General features: G+C 47.9%; 1 protein-coding gene across 14 annotated transcripts in view; it reads right to left on the reverse strand.

Moving 5' to 3' along the window:
• The window catches only part of PARD3 (par-3 family cell polarity regulator), a 465,250-nt gene that overhangs the window by 124,357 nt on the left and 319,820 nt on the right, over window positions 1–21,073 (reverse strand). For 11 of the 14 annotated variants that reach the window (XM_040992587.1, XM_040992578.1, XM_040992574.1 and 8 more), the window contains one exon: window positions 9,073–9,183. The exons of the other annotated variants lie outside the window; for them this stretch is intronic. In XM_040992587.1, the coding sequence (XP_040848521.1) occupies window positions 9,073–9,183 (111 nt within the window). The remainder of the gene's footprint in view (window positions 1–9,072; window positions 9,184–21,073) is intronic. 14 annotated transcript variants of the gene reach the window in all.

Raw genomic sequence — 21,073 nt, forward strand, 5'->3', positions numbered from 1 at the left:
GTCCACCCAAAAAGTTGTCTGGCCACCCTCAAAGCCTCGTTCTGAAACAAAACAATTCTTGAATCTCTTCCCAGTAATATTTCCTCTCTGGCAAAAAAAAAAAAAAAAAAAAAAAGATCAGTTACAGGAATTCATGCAACAGATTCATGACAGAATAAAATTGAATCTACAAGTGGTAAGCAGTTTTTACTTTTACTTAAGTTTTTATTTTTTAAATGTATTTATTTTTATTGGAAAGGCAGATATACAGAGAGAAGCAGAGACAAAGATCTTTTAGCCAGTGGCTTACTCCCCAAGCAGCTGCAACAGCTAGAGCTGACCTGATCTGAAGCCAGTAGCCTTGAGCCTCTTCATGGTCTCCCACGTCACAAACAGAGAGCCAGATGGGAAGCAGAGCTGCTGGAACATGAACTGGCGACCATATGGGATCGTGGCGTGTACGAGGCGAGGACTTTGGCCATTAAGCTACTGTGCAGGGCCCAGTGCCTTTTATTTTAATAGGGTTTTTGTTTGTTTTGTTTTGCTCTTTGTCTACTGACTGCCTTATTTGCCCCACAAAACACCTGGGTAATGGTGGACATCGGGCATGGTGGTTAACACATACCCAATTCCCACTTGAGTGCTCAAGCACTCAGGATCCTCCATTCATGTAGGAGACACAGAAGGAATTCCTTGCTGCAATCCCTGGCCAGGTCCCTGCTGCCATGTGGAACATGAACCGGAAGAGGGGAGCTCACTCTGTCTCTCAAATAACTCAATAATGTTTAAAAAGCACATCAATAAATGGCAGATGTAAAAATATTAGAGGTTCAGCACATCAATTATTTAGCTAACCCTCCTGCTGCAGGTCAACTTCACTACCGCCACCCAATAACATATAAGAGTAATTCAAGAAAATCACAGAGAAAGAACATAGGGCCCAGTAGCCCCACTTCCCATCCAGCTCCCTGCTTGAGCCTGGGAAGGCAGTTGAAGACGGCTGAAAGCCTAGGGACCCTGCACCCACGTGGGAGACCTGGAAGAAGCTCCTGACTTCTGGCTTTGGATGGGCTCAGCTCTGGCCATTATGGCTATTTGGGGAGTGAACCAGCGCAGGAAGATCTTTCATCTCTCCCCCTAACTGTGAATCTGCCTTTTCAACAAAATTAATAAATATTTAATTTTTTAAAATGCAGGTGATTTCTACCATCCTGTCACACCACACTTGACAATTGGGAACTAAGAAAATTTTTCTTTTAAGTAAAAAAGAAAAGGGGAGGTGCACTGCGGCACAGCCTGCTAAGCCACCACCCCTGAGGAGTAATGGTTCAAGTTGTGCTGAGCTACGTCTGATCCAGCTCCCTAATGCACCTGAGAAGCCAATGGAAGATGAACCAAGAACCTGGGCCTCTGGCATCTACATGGGAGAATCGGATGGAGTTGCAGGCTCTAGGTTCCTGGCTCCTCCCGGCTGATCTGGCTCAACCTTGGCTGGTGTGGCCATGTGGGGAAGAGATCCAGCAGTGGGAATGTCTGTCCCTTCCTCTCTGTATAACTCTGCTTCCCAAATCAACACATAAATCTTTACCAACGATCTCAGGCACACACACACACTCAACCCACAGTGTTCAAGGTGGCACCGGCCTCAAAGCACAGATAATTCTGTCCAACCCAAAGATCCGATGCAAAGCACAAGACATCAGGACAGTTCACATTAGAAACCAAACTGCTTTAACCTACTTCAGCCGGCATCGCTGTCAACAAAAGCAAATGTCTCCTCTGCTCTAGGCTTTCCTCAAGGATGCCACAAAGTAGCGAGTTTCCCTGAAGAAAAGTTAAGAGAATTCTTAAAAACCCCATGTTACCCTGAACACAAAAGCATTTTTTTTTAATGTTGAGACGTGACCTAGATTTTTAAACACTATTATTTTTTAATTAATTAATTGTTTTTATTTTTGATGATTTTTACGTAGGTGATTAGGGTGCTGAGGGTAAGGGCTATAAGAGCGTGGGTAAAATCACTATTTCCACATTCTCTTTATTTTTTCCTTCCTGTATCTGGGGAGCAGTTTTTTTTTTTGAACTGATGGAATGAATGCCACTGATTGGAGCCGATTCTTCTGAAGGATTCGAGAGGTCAGAGAAACTAGGAGAAATGCTGCCGACAGAAAAAATATGTAGCTTACCTGTCACCTGCCGCAGGGATCTTAGCAACGGGGACCACAGAAAAGGTCATCGAAAAAATTCAAGTCTTTTCTTCAAAGGCACATAATGAGAAGGACGGGGAGCACAGGCACAGACAACCTGCACCTTGGGCACACCAATGGCAAAGTGCCACTGGAATGCACTGGCACGCATGTAGGGTGGCAGTAGGGTCCTGAAAGAGTCTAGCACTGACAGCTGGAGAGCTCCGGGCCACGCATGCCCTCGGCTGATCTGTGGAAGGCCCACCTTTCCTGGGAAGGCTTGCTTCGAAATTCAGAGGTTTGCACAGACTCCTTTCCTACGACTCACTTCCCAGAAGGCATTTGCCCATGCATGGCGCACTGTGCGGGTGTAGACATGAACACGGTAATAGCTCTCCAGTTACAGGCCAGCTTACACGGTAAGTCTCATTTACCAGCATGATTTACACATAAGGCCAAGGTTATTTGGGAGCTGGGCGATGAGGGCAGGTATCACAGCTGGTAATTCTTCCTCCCACTCCTGCCCTGTGGACACAGGAGGAAAGAAACAAAACTGAAACGTGTTCCTCCCACCTTCCTCTCCCTACCCTAATCGGAGGCCCCCATGGGCGTGCATGCAACTATGTAAACAATATTAAGAAAATAATAAACTATTTTTAAACGTATCTTTCAGGGTCTAACCTGGCAGCCTAGCAGTTAAAGTCCAGGCTTTGAGTATCCCAGGATCCCATATGAATGGAGGTTCTAATTTCGGCAGCCCCACTTCCCATCCAGCTCCCTGCTTGTAGCCTGGGAAAGCAGTAGAGGATGGCCCAAAGCCTTGGGACTCTGCACCCACGTGGGAGACCATGAAGAAGCCCGTGGCTCCTGGTTTTGGTTCAGCTCAACTCCAGCCATTATGGCCCCTTGGGGAGCAAATCAATGGACAGAGCATCTTCCTCTCTGTCTCTCCCCTCTGTATATCTGCTTTTCCAATAAAAATAAATAAATCTTTTTAAAAATGTATCTTTCAGGCTCTTTCCTGCTTCCTGCCCTCCTTCTGGTTCATCTATCCATGCTTGCAGACTTATGCTGTTTTGGAAGGCATCTAACAGGCATTTCTTTGTAATTAAAACAGCATCAACAACCACTTTTAAGAGGCAGAAAGAGCTGTTATGCAGGTACTGGTTCACCTGCCAAATGTTCAGAAGAGCTGGGACTTGAAGAACGCTGGGATCCAGGATCTCCATCCAGATCTCCCATGTGGGTGGCAAGCACCCAAGCACTTGAGCCATCATTGCTGCCTCACAGGACACACATCAGAACAAAGCTGGAACTGGAGCTGGAACTCGTGCTGGGCCTCAAAGCCGCACACTCCACTACGGGATGTGGGCACGTTAATTCCAGTCACTACAATACCAAATGCTCACCCCAACTTAAGTCTATAAGAATGCACAGAAATACAACATAAATCAAAATGTAAATGGATGCCAACATTTTTAGATGCACATGGACATAAATATGTAAAGAAAAATATTAGAACAGCACAGACCAGTGTGTTCACCATGGTATTAATAAAACTACAGAAGAGAGTTTACCTTTTCTTGTTTTTCAATCATGCGTTTCTCATTAAATCAGCCATTGATCTATAATTACCAAAAATGTACGAGAGCTTTAAAAAGTTTGCACCTTGGGGACCCAGCATGACAGCCTAGTGACTAAATCCTTGCTTTGCCCTACATACGCCAGGATGCCATGTGGGCACTGGGTCGTGTCCTGGCTGCTCCACTTCCTGTCCGTCCAGCTCCCTGCTTGTGGCCTGGACTTGGGAACCTGCACTCGCATGGGAAACTCAGAAGAAGCACCTGACTCCTGCCTTTGGATTGGCTCAGTTCCCACCCTTGTGGCTACTTGGAGAGTAGCAGACACAAGATCTATCCATATCTGCCTTTCCAATAAAAACAAATCTTTTTTTTTTTAAATCTGTTTCTTAATGCAAGTGCAAAATGTGGAGAAGGGAAATGGAAAAACAGAGATGGATTGGGGGTAGAATTCCCAGAGTTCCAAACGGAAGTCCCAGAGCAGAGGCAGGGCACAGCCCCTGCTTTAAAGCTGCCCCAGACCTGTGTCTCCAGCCAGCTATACAAGGGCTTGCCCTGCTTCAGAATTTCTACAATAACTGAATCCTGAGGGATGTGAGGAGCGCGCGCAGAGGGTGCCCTGTTAACAAGTCAGAATCTCATTGGATTCTCCACTCCCACGTCATAAAGACACAGGAATGGGTTGGACAACCTGTTGTATTTGGGACCCTTGTTATGCTACGGAACACTGCTTGGGAAAGCGTCCACCACACTGCCTACCATCAGTTAAACACTGGCCTGGGAGCGGATCGGTGGCTCAACAGGCTAATCCAGCATTCTACATGGGAATTGTTTTGTGTCCTGGCTACTCCACTTCCGATCCAGCGCCCCGCTTATAGCCTAAAAAAATGAATGGAGGATGGCTCAAGTTCTTGGGACCCTGTACCCACATGAGAGACCCAGAAGAAGCTCCTGGTTGCCAGCTTCAGATCAGCTCAATTCTAGCATTGCAGCCATTTGGAAAATGAAGATCTTCTCTATCCTTCTCTTTCTGTAAATCGGTCATTCAAATTTTTAAAATCTTGAAAAAAGAAAGAAACAAACAAACAAGCAAAACAAACAAACACTGGGGCATAAGCTAAAATGTTGCTTGTTTAAAAAATGGTGTTGTGTCAACGAAAAGCTGCCCCACCTCCTTCACAATAGAATCCAAAGGCGTGCTTCGGGCTCATCAGGTTAAGCTGCCTCCTATGACATGAGATCCCATAGAAGATCATGGATTGGAACTCCAGGTGCTCTGCTTCTGACCCAGCTCCCTGCTAACGCCACGAAACTGATGAAATACTTGCACCCCTGCACCCCCGTGGGAGGCCTGCCTGGAGCTGACGGCTGCTGGCTTCATCCTGGCCTAAGCCAGTGATCTGGGCAATGGGAGATCTCTTCATCATTGTCTAACTCTGCATTTCAAGTATATAAATCTTGCTTCTTTCCTTCCTTCCTTCCCTTTTCTAAAATTAAAGCCGACAGAAGGAGCTGCCAAGCTCATTTCACTGCTCGCACGCGGTTTGGGACAGGTGTTGTCCTAAAGCACAGGGAAAGGCAAGTGTGTCAGAGACGGCAAGCACCAAATGCAGGAAAGCACAGCTCTGCTGAGTCCGCAGGCTGTGCCCACCCATGCCTCTGAAGGGTCCAGTGTGAGGGCCACAAATGCAGTGACAACAAGGCATGTCAGGGCCTGTCCCCTTCACCCAGGGATCCTCCCACTGCCATGAGGAGCCCAACAGATTCTCACAATTAGGATTTCCCCAACCTGGCCTTGCCTCCCAGTCTGGGCAGTGGGTGGGACACAAGCAGAGAAGTTGGCCAAGGACGAAGCCCAATTTAATCTCAGACAGATCCAGTTTACTTTCACCGACAAAATAAATCTTGACATGGCAGGAAAAACATTTCAAATTACACTCATGGTTCTTTCAACATTTATATCATGAGTAACGTTCAGGCTCCATAGACGTGGATAGGCAGAGAAATATTTGGGGTTTGGGACATGCCGTAACTCATGACCAAGGAATGTCAGGCTTTCTATTTTTATATGGAATCAGCCAAAATAATTTCTGGAACTCAAATGGCGATGGTGGTCAATGAAGTCACAGCAAACAGCCTTCCCAGGCTGCAGAGAGGGAATGGACGGACAGTTTTTTCTAAGGAAGCTTCACTTTTTGTTTCTCAAAAGGAGCTGTCTACGGTGACAGACTGGGGAACCCTACAGGAAGAAAGCGCACCCAACAGCTCACCTTCCACAGCTCCAAACGCTTCCTGTACTCCTTTGCTCATTGCCAAATCCATGCGTTTAAATGCAACACACTTGTAAAAGCTGTGACGAAAACAGGAAGTCTAACAATTTTCTGAAGTTATGGGCCTAACTCATTTTTCTGCAAGCGAAGCAGCCATTAGGTCCTTGACCTTGCTAGACTACTCTCCTTGGGCTGCTGTTCGTCGCCAATCTCTTAGAGCCAGCCCGGTCCCCAGAGGTGTGGCACTGTGACAGGCACCAGAACTGAGATGCAAACTGTGCCTTGGGAAAAGGAAGGATACACACGGACCCATTACGTGAAACATCATCCCTGAGCTGGGGCTATCTCACTGTGCATCAGAGAAATGCTTGATAGAACACTGGCAGAAGTGCACCCAGGATCACAGCACTTGCCTGCAGGTGCAAAGCAGTGATATGCGGAAGGAGGGCAAGGGTGTGAGATTGCTGCAGCCATCCCGAGGCGTGAACATGAGAATCAGGGCAGGCATCAGGGGCCACAGGGAACAGTCCGCATCCATGCTTTGAGTGCCTGGGTTCTCCAGGCACTGGTTCTTGCTGCCACCTTCCTCCTAATACACATGCTGGGAGGTCGCGGGTCTCTGCAATGTCCCTGAGAGACCTGAGAGAGTGTCTTGCTCTTGGCATTAACCAGGCCCAACCAAGGCTGGCATTTGGTGAGTGAACCAAAGAATGCAAACTCTTTTTCTTTCCCAAATAAAATGTTTCTTTGTTAAAATGTATTCATTTACTTCAAGCACAACTTAAAAGAGAGAGCAACACACACACACACACACACACACACACACACACACACACACACACACGCAGAGGAATCCTCCATTTGCTGGTTCACTCTCCAAATGGCAGCAAGACCTAGGCCAGGCCAAAGCCAGGAGCCTAGAACCGCATCAGGGCCTCCCATGTGGGTGGCAGACACCCAACACTCAGGACGTCGGCGGTTGCTTTCCCAGATGTGCTAGTACAAAGCCGGATCAGAGCAGCAGGACTTGAACTGGCGCTCACCCCGCGATTCTGACATCGCAGAAAGTGGTTTACTGCTCTGTGCCACAACAGCCGATCCCAAATACATACATTCTCAACATTCAAAAAGTATGTTTAAAAAAAAAAAAACACACTTCCTTTTCTCCCACTGAGGGTGGCACCACAATCTCAATCATGTGCATGCAGACGAATCCATGTTTGCACACTCACCAGGTACACTCTCTTCTTGCAGGAAGAGGAAACTCTTCAAGCAGGAAGTTAAGACTTCTGAGCAATTAAACGTAATGCTGTCCACGCCAAGGAAGACAGCACAGCCTGACCTAAATGTGGGCAGCGAATTACTGAGCTGGGGAACCCAGCACTGGGGAGGATCAGAGAGAACTCCACCCACACCAGTTCCTAGGAATTCTCATTTTTACCAGAGACTGTGTTAGGACCAGCAGAACATCCCAAGCAGACTTGTATGGTAACCTACAGCTCCACACTGTCCTTACCTCTATAGTTCATATTCTGAAAGGATCAAAGTGAACCATTTTACTCAAAATATTTCAGAAGGATTAGAAAGATGAATGAGAAGGCCTGGCGTTGAGGCGCATGGGGTTAATCTGCCACCTTTGATGCCGACATCCCGTCTGCTACAAGTTCAAGACCCAGCTGCTCCACTTTTAATTCAGCTCCCTATTAACATGCCTGACAAGACTGCAGATGAAGGCCCAAGTGCTTGGGCCCCTCCTACCCACGGGGGAGACCTTGCCCAGACCTCAGATGAAAACAAAAATATTCACATATGCTTCTCTTTTCACAACTTAATTATGGGATCCTAATTTTAGTTTTTTCATTCACTGTTAAGACAAACAGCACCCTACCTCTCAGGCTACCCAAAGGGCAATGGATTGGGGGTCAAAAATACTGGGATACTACCCCAGCTATGGAATATGTTTAGCTTTATAACCTTGAACGCAGCACCAGAAATTAATTCATGCATATCCCAGAAAGACAGAGCTGGCTCCTGGGGCAGCCGCTGGGAACTGACCAGGACCTCACAGAGCCTCTAGCTACATAGTGTGTGAATACTCAGAGACTCTTTCTCACCCTGGGAATATCAAGGACATACTTCCAAGAACGGTGCTCAGGGCAGCCACTGTGGCACAGCACGTCAAGCCACTGACCAGGAAACCTGCATCCCAGATAAGAGTGCCTGGCTGCACCACCTTGGATCCTGTTTCCTGCTCACAGCCATCCGGGCAGGCAGCAGGGATGCTTCGGGTGCATGTTCCCTGACACCCATGTCAAAGGCACGGATTGAGAGTTAGGTACCAAGCCTGGCCAAGCCCTTTGGAGTGAAGCGAAGGACGGAAGATCTCTCTCTGTTCTCTCTTTTTCTATTACTCTGCCATTTCAAATAAACAGAACTAGTTCTTCAGTGGCTTCCCAAAGTACTCAGAATGAGTCAGCAAGAGACCACAATCTTCCTGGAAGACACAGAAGAAAACTAAGCAGTAAAGCGCCCCCCCCTCGCCCCCCAAGCCAGCACAGGCAGTGGAAGGGGGGCCTTGCGTTGATGGGCAAGCAGGCGTTATGTGCGAGCAGGGCACAGCCCAGTGGGGACCAGCAGTCTTCTGAGCTCTGGCTGTAAACAGATTCATTCTAAATGAGATGTGAAAGTTCAGAAGAGTCAGATTTCCAGAAGAGCATTCTTAAAAAAAAAAAAAAAATGACACCAACACACAAACTACACAGGAGTTTAAATATTTCTGTGACTTGAAAAGGAATCATAAATTCTGAATTACTGTTTACCCAGTCATCTGACATCTCCGAGATCTTAACTAACCAATAAAATTCACTTTGATGCTCAAATAAAGATAAGTTTTTTTTTTTTTTTTTAATCTTTCTTAACATCGTGTTCATACCACAAGCCTCAGTGTTTGGATTGACAGAGAAAATATGAAAAGTCATTGAGCGCCAATTCTTTATATTAATAAAATCAAACAAAGAGCCTCTCAACCGAGGTGGAATGAAATGACCGGAAGTCTACCTCTCCCGTTCCTGCTTCATCCGTGTCCTCTCCTCTTCTGACGTAAACGAGTCCTGCATTTTTACTCTACCCGTTTTCTCAATCTTGTCATCTTTTCGATGTTTGCCAAACCTGTTGATAACAAAAAAGTCTAGCTTATCAATGGATACAAAATGAGTTTCCTTACGTTCGTCTGTGATAACCACATGCACACTCAGTGAGACGAAGAAAAGGGGCCAGACGTCTTCCACAGTCAGGAGCTGGGGGGTCGGTATTCATATTTTCCATCAGATCAATTTATGTGTTTCTGATTAGAACTGCCCAGAGGGAACCCTTTTGGAAACAAGCCTCAGTTTCATTTTTATTGTGGCAAAACAATGATAAAGACAAGGGACAATAAGACTTGCTTTTTATCTTTATTAAACAGATAATAAATTCGCTCTTGAAGGAAGAGAGACCAGCAGAGCAGTGGATCTGTCTTAGGGCTAAAGAATGCTAACCAGCGCCAGGCTAATTAACCATCTTTTCCCCGTATCACAGTTGACAAATAGGGCTGTTGGTACAAGGGTCAAGGACGCTGCTGGGCCAATCTGAGCTTGGAGAGTTGGAAAGTTCTCAGGCAGTTTCACCAAACATGCCCCCAAAACCCGAAGAAGGGACAGCTGTTACACAGTGCACATAGCTGACCCAAACACAGGACATGGAACACCCATAGCAGTGGCCTGTGGGCTCAGAAGGAAAACCCCAACAGCGTTCTCTTCTGGCATCCAACGACCTCAGAACCCCAAGCTCGGCTCAGGTCCTTGTCCTGCTCTGTCTGTTCTCTATGCGGAAGCCCATGTGGCTGGGAATGCACGTCCTACATGGACTGTCCATCAGGATCTGGTCATCAGGCACTTCCGATAAAGGCATCTCTGATGCGGACAGGGCTAAGCATTCACTAACACAGACAGGGATTGCATGCGGCTTTCTGAGGAGGAACAAGGAGACCTGGCTGCCCATGACAATGTCTTCTCCAAAAATGAGACATAGAAGATGGCTGGGCTGGGGCATGGCCTTGTGGTATAATGGGTTAGGCCTCCGCCCTCAACCGCAGCAACCCTCAGGAGACCAGATAGTTACAGTTCAGACGCAGCTCCCGGCTAATGCACCTGGGAAAGCTGCAGAAGATGACCCAAGTGCTTGGGCTCCTGCTCCCATGTAGGAGACCCAGAAGTTCTGGGCTTTGGCCGGGCCCAGTCCCAGCCACTGCAACCATCTGGGAATGAATCAGCGGATGAAAATTACCTCTCTGGCAAGCTCTCTCCCCTTCCCTCTGTCCCTTCCTAATCTCTCCCAGCCCATCCCTGGGTAATTCTGACTTTCAAATAAACAGTTAGGAGAAACCGAGAGAAAAAAGGAAAGAATTGAGCCCAAAGTTGATAGAAAGAGAGAGAGAAAAAAAAGCATATTAATTCAAGTAATGTCTTGGTTGGTAGTATAGGTCATTTTTTATTAACATAAATCTGATTTCAAATACTCATCTCCATTATGAAATTCAGAAACTACTTAACATGTTAATTATACTAACACAATATTTGCAAAGAAGTCACAAATAAGGAAGGAGACACATCATTAAAATGTTAAAACTGAAAAAAGTTGAAATCCCATCACCACAGTTCCTTCAAAAATTATGCATGCTATTAGTGAACAATCAAAACTGGCAATAAACTAAATCTACAAAAACATGCATAGGCTTAAAATTTAATAACTTTTGGAAATTGGAAGATTATTGCAATAACGAAAAAGAAAAAAATCCCCAAGAACTTAAACCCAGAGGCTGACTACTCACGAAGGCTAAAATGTGTTGATGCTTTCAAAATAAATCAGCGCAAAGCCCTGTAAAGCAGACCTATGGTGTCAATATACCAAGAACGCCCTCCATTTTGCTTAGCAGAATGGTGGGCTCTGTAGAAGGAATGAATGAATCAGTGCATGAAAGCACACACCCACGCACCCGAAACAGGGGTCAGCGTGGTGCAGCTGACTAAGCCAACCCTTGCAACGCTGGCATAGCAGCAGCAGATGGCGGCCAAATGCTTGCAGCCCTGCCACCCACCTGGGAGTCCTGGATAGAGTTCCTGTCTCCAGACCTCAGCCTGGCCCAGTGCAAGCACTTCAGGCCTTTGAGAAGTGAACCAGTGGGTGGAGGAAAGCACTCTCTTTCTTCCTCAGTCACTATATAAACAAACAGGAAGAGAACTCCTTCTTTCAAAATTTTATTTATTTGAAAGGCAGGGTGACGCAGAGGGAAAGAAAGGCAGAGACAAAGCTCTTCCATCTGCTGGTTCAGTCCCTAAATGGTTACAAAGGCTGGAGCTGGGCTGATCAGAAGCCAGAAGCTTCTTGTGGGTCTCCCACAGTGGGGCAAGGGGCCACTAGACTATCTACTCTTGCTGTCCCAGGTGCATTAGCAGGGAGCTGGACAGGAAGTAAAGCAGCTGGGACTCGAACTGGTACCCACACGCCATGCTGGTGCCACACCACCATATCTTATTCCCTAAGATAAGTCTTTTTAGAAAATAATAATTAAAAAAAAAAAAAACTTGTTGCATCCCAGTAGATAATGCCATATTCATACATTTGGCGAAAACTGACTGAGCATCATCGAATCCACAGCTGGGATTTAGCTATTTAAGGCACTGTGGCTATCAGCTGTGAACACGACAGATCCACCCTTCACGGAGCTTATGTTTGCTTTCACCTGGCACTTGACAAACCGACCGGCAGCGCACTCTGTGACATGGGAACGGGAAGCAGAGCAAGGAGAGACTGCCACATGGGAGAAGGCTCTCAGGGTCCACCACAGCGCTGACATGACAGCTGAGTGAAGCGAGGGGCTGGCTCAGCAGGGCAGAGAAGACACAGGCAAGGGTCCTGGGAACACAGAGACTGAGGGCACCTGCGGCAAGGCACAGTCGGGCTGAAACTGTGGAGATGGGAGCACATTGAGCCCAGAGACTGTGGTGACCAGGTCGCAGAGGGCTTGGTGTGCATGCTGGAGCTGGGACTGATGGGAACCATGTGGAGCGCTGTCGACACAGCACCCAGAGGAAGGGCGCCTGGTGGGGTGTTACTGTGAGGGATGGAGGAGTCACCATGATGGGGACAAGGCAGTGAGACAGCAAGGAGCCTGAGCAGCGACACACTTCAGGGTGCGTATGGACAAGAGAACCCACGAGGCCAGCTATCGGGAGGCCACAATGGAAAGTACAGAGAGGGCACAAGTGGCTGCAGGGAAGGGCCCAGCACAGTAGTCTACTGGCTAGAGTCCTTGCCTTGCATGCACCAGGATCCCACATAGACAGCAGTTCGTGTCCTGGCTGCACCACTTCCCATCCAGTTCCCTGCCTGTGACCTGGGAAAGCAGCAGAGAATGGCTCAAAGCCTTGGGACCCTGCATCCGCGTGGGAGACCCAGAAGAAGTTGCTGGCTCTTGACTTCAGGTCGGCTCAGCTCTAGCCATGATAACCACCTGGGGAATGAACCAGCGGATGGAAGATCTTTGTCTCTCTCTTTTTTTTTTTTCTCCAATAAATAAATCTTGCGGGAGTCTGTAAGAGTGTACACAATGCTGGCTGCTGCCCAGAAGACATAGCCAAGTGCCTTCGCAGCCTTCTGAATTTTTACAATGAAGTTACCCATCACACCCTTCTGATGGCTTGTTGTTTTATCATGAGCAAGCCAGACAGGATTACAATTCTGGCCTGCTGATGGGCTCTGACCCACCCTCTCGTTGACTGACCACAGTCCTTCTGCTTAAAAGACAGTACTTCCTCCTCAGGTCTTCTCTCTCCCCATTGCTGCGGCAAGAACCTCCTGGCTTCAGGAGTCTTGCTTTGCTCCCTGCACTGATCCCAGGAAAGTGTTCATTTCATGTGAGATGGGAGTGAGGCCCCCACGACCAGGGGTGGGATTAGGGTCAGGGAAAGCTCTAGGCTGGGGTGAACGACCAGTATGAAATGGCAGAGAAACCTCAGGGTGGGTCAGCTCCAACCTGAACACTCCACGGCACTAAGTTCTCACTTCCAGAACAGTCCATGCCGGAAAAGTTACGACATTTTCACCACTCAACTTCTCAGTTTGTGCCTTTCCACCAACACAAGGGTGGCCATAGTGACTGTGGCTGCTGTTCTGTAAGGAATCCGTGACCTAGATCCTGGCCTTGTACGAGATCTGAGAAACACAGGCAGCAACACTGATAACGATATGTTATCTTCCTGCACCAACAGGCACAGTATCGGCTTACAACAGACCGCCTGGATCTGCACCGTGAGTCAGGAAGACCAGAAAAAAAAAGAGGGAGATTAGCTGGTCCGCGCGTGTTTTAAATCAGCTTAGATACTTTCTGCCCAAATCGAAATCTGGCTATGTTTTAATAAGCTTGGTTAAATTCTTTGCAAAACATGCTGTTGGGCAGGACTCAGGGGGACATTACTGTGTCTAGGGGTGCATGAGGGTGGAAGGGATGACTGTGGCTGATAATGAATCAATACTTTTTAAAAAGGGTCATAAACAGGACCTGAATGTTCTCAAAACAATGAAACGGTAAGCATCTCTCAGCTGACTGATACGCCATCCCCCTCATACGGTCATTACACACAGTACTGAAAAGCTCTACTACACGCGTTACAGATATGCAACTACCATAAAGCTATTAAAAATAAAAATACTCCAAGTTAAAACACAAAAAAGGACATGGTCCTCTGTTACCAAGAAAGTTTCAGCTAGTTCAACAAGTCTGTATAAGAACTAAGTCTGCCAACATTCAGCTTTTAACCTCCAATCCACAGGTGTGGGGTAACTGCAGGCTAACTGTCCACCTGTAGTGCCAGCATCCATTTGGATGCTGGTTCAAATCCCAGATGCTGCACTTCTGAGCCAGTTCCCTGCTTTTAACCTACGAAAGCAGTGGAGGACGGTGGCCTAAGACCTTAGGCCCCTAAACCCATCCAGGAGACCCAGGAAGCTCCCAACTCCCACGTTGGTCAATCCAGTTCTGGCTATTGTAGCTATCTTTGGAGTAAACTAGAGGTTGGAAGATCTCTCTCATCCACTTCCTCTCTATTACTCTTTCAAAGGAAACAAATTAATCTTAAATAAAAAGAGAGAGAGAGACAGAGAGAGAAAAAACAAACAAAGAAAAGAATGAACAGACAGAAGTAGTGGATTGTCTTTACCGAAGATACCCATGTCCAATGTTGTGTGCCTGGCACTGGGTCCTGCCCCCACGTCTCAAGCCTTCAGCTGGATCCTGGGAAGCAGCAAGCAATGACTCTCATACGGGGGGTCTTTGCTGTTCACACAAGGAGACACAGACAGATTCCAGGACCTGGCTATCGCCTGGCCCAGCCCGGGTTACTGTGGTCCTCCACCTCTCTCACCCCGTCTCTCTCTGAAACTGCACCTTGCACATAAATAAACACTAAGAAGAAAAATGAAAGATTCTGATTGTTAAACAAGAATTGCCTTTTTGCCTCATTGTTGTTGGTATCAAAATACTATTTCCTCAACAGTCCCAACAACATTGGTTGTCAAATTATTGTTAATCTGTGGTAGTGCACTTTCTTCTTAATATGAAGTACAGATTCAAGATTAATGTGAGAATAAGCAAAGGTAATCATAGATAAAATGTTTATAAGTTAGAACTTAGACATTCCCTCGACACTTGATTTAGTTAATAAATGATGCGATTTCTTTAAGGCATACTATAAAATCACAGCATATTACTTTATAATTGGAACAGAAATGGATCCCTTTGCTATAGTTTGCTTGACAGAACAAAATAAAAACTGCAAGTGAAATAAAAAATGCCAGCCATTTTACAGTGTAAAAAAGCAAGCACGGGGCAGACATGGTGGTACCCACATCCTATGGAGGAGTGCCTGATTCCAGTTATTCCACATTTCCCAGTATGCTCCTACAAAATGTGCGTCCTGGGAAGCAGGGTCCCTGCCACCTACAGGACACAGTGGCATGGAATCCTAGGCTCCCAGTTTCAGACTCACCCAGCTCAGCGCTATTTCAGGACTTCGGCGAGTGAACCAGCAGACGCAAAATCTAGCTTCTCCACCTCTCTTCTTCCACTTTCCCTGCCCCAATCCCCCTGCCTTCCAAATGAAACTAAGTTAACAACAACAAAGTCAACAAAAAATAAAGCATGTACATGCATGTTCACCATGTCAATATATTGTGTGTTCTTTTTCCAAAAAAAAAATTTTTTTTTAATTTATTTGAAAGGCAGGGTTACAGAGAGGATGAGAGACAGAGAGATCTTCCATTTGCTGGTTCACTCCCACAAATGACCACAACAGCTTAGGGTGAGTCAGAACAAAGGGGGGAGTTCAGAGATACTCCTGGGTCCCCAAAGTGGGTGCGCAAGCACTAACAGGGAACTGGATGGAAAGTAGAGCAGCTGGGACTCAACCTGGAGCCCACATGGAATGCTGGTTGGTAGGCAGACGCTTAACCTGGTAAGCCACAACACTGGTGCTGTCTCTTTTTTAGACACACTGACTTATTTATTCAAATCACAGAGAAGGAAAGAGATTTTTTCCATCTGTTGCTTCACTCCCAAAATGGCTGCAATGGTTGGGTCAGGCTGAAGCCAAAAGCTTAGAGTAACACCCAGTTCTCCAACCTGGGTGGTGGGGGCCCAAGTACCTTCGGGCTGTTTTCCCAGGCACATCAGTAGGAAGTTAGACAAGAGGTGGAGCAGTAAGGATCGGAACTGGCACAGGGGTAGCACAGCCCATTGCATCACTGCCCCGCCTTTTGTATGCATTTGAATTTCGAGTAGCTGGAATCTTCCTGTGCAGGTGGAAGAGGGCCCCCGAGCATGCGGCCTCTACATGTGCTGGCAGTCAGAGTGTGACTGTAATTAGCCTACCAAGAAAACTACTTACTAGGGAAAAGCTCATGAATGTGTTAGAAAACTGCTGTGTTTTGCTTTTAAACAGTCATTTATTTTTATTGGAAAGGCAGATTTACAGAGTGAAGGAGAGACAGGGAGAAAGATCTTCCATTCACTGGTTCACTCCCCAAATGGCTGCTAACAGATGGAACTAATCTGAAATCAGGAGCCTCTTCCAGGTCTCCCAAATGGGTACAGGGTCCCCAGGCTTCAGGCCATCCTTTGCTGTTTTCCCAGGCCACAGGCAGGAAAGTGGATTCAAACTGGAGAAGCTAGGACATGAACTCCTGCTCGTATGGGATCCTGGCACTTGAAGGGGCAGGATTAGCCAAGTGAGTCACATGGGTGTGGGTATGGGCCTACCATGACTCCTCCTCCTTCCCCTTTTGGGATAAGGCTGGGTGAAGGGCTATCTGGTCACAGAATTCCTAAAATTCCTCTCAGATCTGGAAGGTTCCCCTTCATCTGCACCCAGAGGGCAGGGCCTGGAGCCACCTTACCAGATGATGGAACCAGGAGAAGACTTTAGATATGCAAATGCTGGTCAGCTTCCAAGGCTTGCTTCTGTATGCCTGCCCATCACACCCATCCATTTTTCCTTAAAAAAAAAAAATCCCAGACCCAGCATCATGGCCTAATGGCTAAAGTCCTCGCCTTGAATGCGCCGCGCCAGGATCCCATATGGGCACAGGTTCTAATCCTGACAGCTCCACTTCCTAAACAGCCCCTGCTTGTGCCCTGGGAAAGCAGTTGAGGCCGGCCCAAAGCCTTGGGACTCTGTACCCACGTGGGAGACCTGGATCCTGGCTTCAGATCGGCGTAGCGCTCACTTGGGGAGTGAATCATCGGACGGAAGATCTTCCTCTCTGTCTCTCCTCCTCTCTGTATATCTACTTTCCAATAAAAAATAAATAAATATATTTTTTTAAAAATCCCAATTTCTGCAGCCCTTCATTTGCACATAGGCTAAGGTCTACCTAGCTACCTGGATGAGGTGGGGCATCTGCCAAGCCAGAACACACCAGCAAAACAGGACCCCTTCTGTTCTCAGCTGAGTCAGGCAGAGGCTCAAAGAGAACATTCCACCCCAACAAAGGTGGCCACCTCCCCACATGCCTTGGAGAGAATGACAAAAGAGAGGAATGCAAAGCAGAGAGAGGAGGGGGGAACTTCTAAGGAGGGCTGGGCAAAACAGAGCCCTGGCAGCTGAGCCCTGGCTCAGAGCTGTCATGGTCCTTCAACACAGGACTTTCTTCCAAGAAAAAACAGAGATGTTTGCTCCGGTTCAGGTACCCTCAGAGTCTTGTGGCCAGTGATTGTCCTTTGCCAACCCCGACCGATTGAAGTCCCCACCACAGTAAAGACCAATGGGCTGGCCAAGCTCCTGCTGAGCAACAGGAGACAAAACAGCAACAGTGCAGGGCACAGCACGGTAGCCTAGCAGTCAAAGTCCTCGTCTTGCATGTGCTGGGATCCCATATGGGCACTCGTTCATGTTCCAGCGGCCCAGCTTCCCATCCAGCTCCCTGCGTGTGGCCTGGGAAAGCAGTGCAGGGACCCTGCACCCGCATGGGAGACCCAAAAGAAGCTCTTGGCTCCTTCGGATCGACTGAGCTCCAACCATCGTGGTCAATTGGACACTGCATCAATAGATGGAAGATTTTCCTCTCTGTCTCTCCTCCTCTCTGACTTTCCAAAATAAATAAAGAGATCTTAAACATATGCTGCTGATCCTACCAGAAAGAACCACCGTGACAATGAACTACCCGGAAGAACTTTGAGGTTATCCAGCCGTCATTTGGAGTTTTAGTGAGGAAGCGCAATTCTCTCTACAGTGTAAATCCTGCTGGAAATCATTTCAATTGCAGTATTTCTCCTGCTACTAAATGCAGAGGGCTCCTTAGAAAAAAGAAAATGATACTGGATTGCAACACACAGCATCCCACCATAAACAAAACAAAACCATCACTGGGCTTGTCACGAGCTGACTCTTCTGAAGACTAGACTGAACAACAAATATGAGACAGGGAGAAGAAGGCAGGCTTCAAAATCCCTCTGCCACTCTTGAGAACAGAGTGTCCGGGGCCAATTATCCTGTAGGCTGGAGAAATGATGTCTTTAAAATAACACTATCTTCAGAAAGCCCTCTGGAAATCTGGCATTTGTCACCACAGATGATCATGGTCTTTGTCTATCTGCAGAAAGGGGCCTTCGATGGAACATTCATCTGTTCCATTAAGGGCTGCGAGCTTCGCTGGGGAGGAGAAGGCAGACAGGACCAGACAGGAAGTCGGGGTCAGCAAGCAGAAGCTGCTGCTGCCCAGCACTGGCTCCTGCCCGGGGTGGGGAAGCACCATGGGCCCGGTGCTTTGCCCTGTGTCTGCACTATTCACACTTCATCCCATCCCTTCCTTTTTACAGAAATCCATGTTGTTTTTCTGGACTCTGCCAACTGTGGGTGATGAGATGTGTGTTCACACGGACCTGGAAAACCCTGTCCCTGCACACTGCTGGCAGCACCAGCAGTGCCGTGAGATGCCTGCTGCCCCAGGATGGAGCCCAAAGAACTTCAAGCAGCCTGGATGGTGCCCTCCATCCCCGCCCTGCCCCACCGCTGTCCCAATCCAGGACTCAGCCCTGGGGGACACCCGGGCCACGCACACCCAAGCTAAACCACGAGTTAGAGACAGCTCCTCGGCAGGCCTTCGCCTCACACTGCTTCTCGACGGCCCCTGAACTATGTTTCTCGGAGCAGCTCGGAGCAGTCACTTCTGGTACTGCCTTTGCCCACATTCCTGCTGTGTGAACGACCCCCGCCTCGACCCAGCGTTCTTGTCTCATGCGCGACTGCCAAGTTCTTTCTCACGGACGGCTCTAATAGGGAGCAAACAGTCCTAGATTGTATCCAGAAAGAAAACATCTGGTGTGTGTCTCTGTAGCTCATTTCTCCCGGATGCTTGCTGCTATGCAATTGAACGTGTTCCCCAAAACCAAAGTCTCCCAGGCCAACGCTCAGATCACCTGGGAGTTACTTTATATGCAAATATGGACTTCTATTTTACAACTGTGAGGCAAGAAAACATTAAGAGGAATTTCCCAGCCATTAGCTCACTCCCCCAAAAGCCCACCACAGCCAGCTCTGGGCCAAGCCAGGAGCCCAGGACCCAATCAGCATCTGTCACCTGAGTGGCAGGGACCACCCCCAGGATGTGCATGAGCAGGAACCTGGATCAGAAATGGAGCCAGAACTCAAATCTCTCCAAGATGGGATATGGGCGTCTGCACCATTGCCAGAAGGTCTACTGCAGCCCTAACTGGAAACGGTTTCTTCACCTGTGAAGATCCCTTGGGGTGACTCCCAAGGGAGACACACAGTTGAGCCCCTGCTCTATTCATGAGGACAGATGAACTCCCACAGCCGTGAAGGGGTAGCTCATGGAGGCTCAGGAAATGGCAAAACCAGCAGACTTTGCTTATGAAGAGGATGGGAGGATGTCTCTGTGGACACCGCAAATGTGAAGGCAGGGTCAAGGAAGACTCCAAGACTCCAAAACATTGGGGGCCAGTGTTAACAGCACAGCAAGTAAACAGACCTCCTGTGACAGCATCATCCCACCTGGTTGCTGGTTCAAGTCCCTGATGCTGCACTTCTGATCCAGCTCCCTGGGCAAGCAGCAGAGGACGGCCCCAGTGCTTGCGAGACTTGGACGGAGTTCCTGACTCCTGGCTTGTGCCTGGTCCAGTGCTCCACAAAGGACGGCCATTTGGAAAGTAACCCAGCAGATGGAACATGTCACTCTGACTATCCCTGTAACTTTCAAATAAAATCTTCAAGTAAGAACTTGGCCCCAGGCAAAGGGTACTAGCTGCATGCCTGTATGCAATGTCTTCCCAAAACTCAAAAATCACCTGCAATAAAACAGGCAAATGTCATCCCACCCAACTGCCCAGGCCTCCGCTGAGGATAAAAGACAAGGCACCGCTTGTGTTTATTTACTGTCAGATGTCCTCGCACTGGCTGCTTCATATACTTTTGTGCCTGCAAGTCCATTGCACAAGCGAGGAACCCAAAAAGCAAAAACACAAAACCTTTCTCCCCCTCTATCCTATGTCCCTTCTGTACAGAATCTCACATATTTGAGCGACATCGTAAGAGACTGGCAACAGGAATGTGACTTGCTCAGCAGTACACAGCAGTAACATTCGAGGAATGGGGCAAGGCTGATTAGGAAAAGCAAAAAGATCCCATTTAGGCAAGGAAGAAAAAAAAAAAACCATCCTGGCAATCAAGGCCAACGACGAGGGTGAATTTGCCAAGTGCACGCGCGAGCGCAAGAGCACTCTTGGGAGACGAGACGTGCAGCGTGCGGCCGGCGGTACCCTCCTGCCATCCACAAGCCTGAGCCTCATTATCTGATTGTGTGCGGTTTTCATCAGTGCCGGTCTGATTAGATTTGATAAACTAAATTTGTGCTGCTCGGCATCCATAGAAAAAGTGACTTCCACCCCCTTCCAAGAGAAAAAAAAAATTAAAAAACAGCATCTACTTCAGCAAGCTACAGCAGCCACTGGGCGTGCCAAGGAAAACTTAATGGAAAAGGCAGCTATTCCAAGACACCCATGGGTCGGGGCCTGGGAGGGTGCTCCTGGCCCCGAATGAACCTCACACTGGGAGGCAGGGGCGTGGGGGCGAGGCAAGCTGACACCTCAGCAGTTCCTAGGAAGAGAATGCAACGAACTGTAAATGCAGGTGGGGAAAGGGGCCAGCAGCAGGCGGTCAGACTCTACTACACCCACTGTGAAGAGGAAAAATCCAGCAACTAAATAAATCCAAAACTGGACACATTTGGAGGGGGCGGGGGCGAGGAATGGGGTACAGAGGGATACAGAGAACACAGGACAAGCACGGCCACAGCGGAGATGCATCTAAGTCACACTAAGCTGTATTCCAGGATAGGCCCCGGGCTGGGGGCGGGGACACCCTCCTCCAAAAGAGGAGCTCAGGGGTGTCCCTAGCTTTCTACTGGGCAGCACCCAGAGTCTGCAGCAAAGGAGCCCATGCGTGGTGAA

Source organism: Ochotona curzoniae, unplaced genomic scaffold (assembly GCF_017591425.1).
Source record: "Ochotona curzoniae isolate NIBS_2020 unplaced genomic scaffold, NIBS_Ocur_1.0 contig_78, whole genome shotgun sequence".
In the NCBI taxonomy this organism is placed as follows: domain Eukaryota; kingdom Metazoa; phylum Chordata; class Mammalia; order Lagomorpha; family Ochotonidae; genus Ochotona; species Ochotona curzoniae.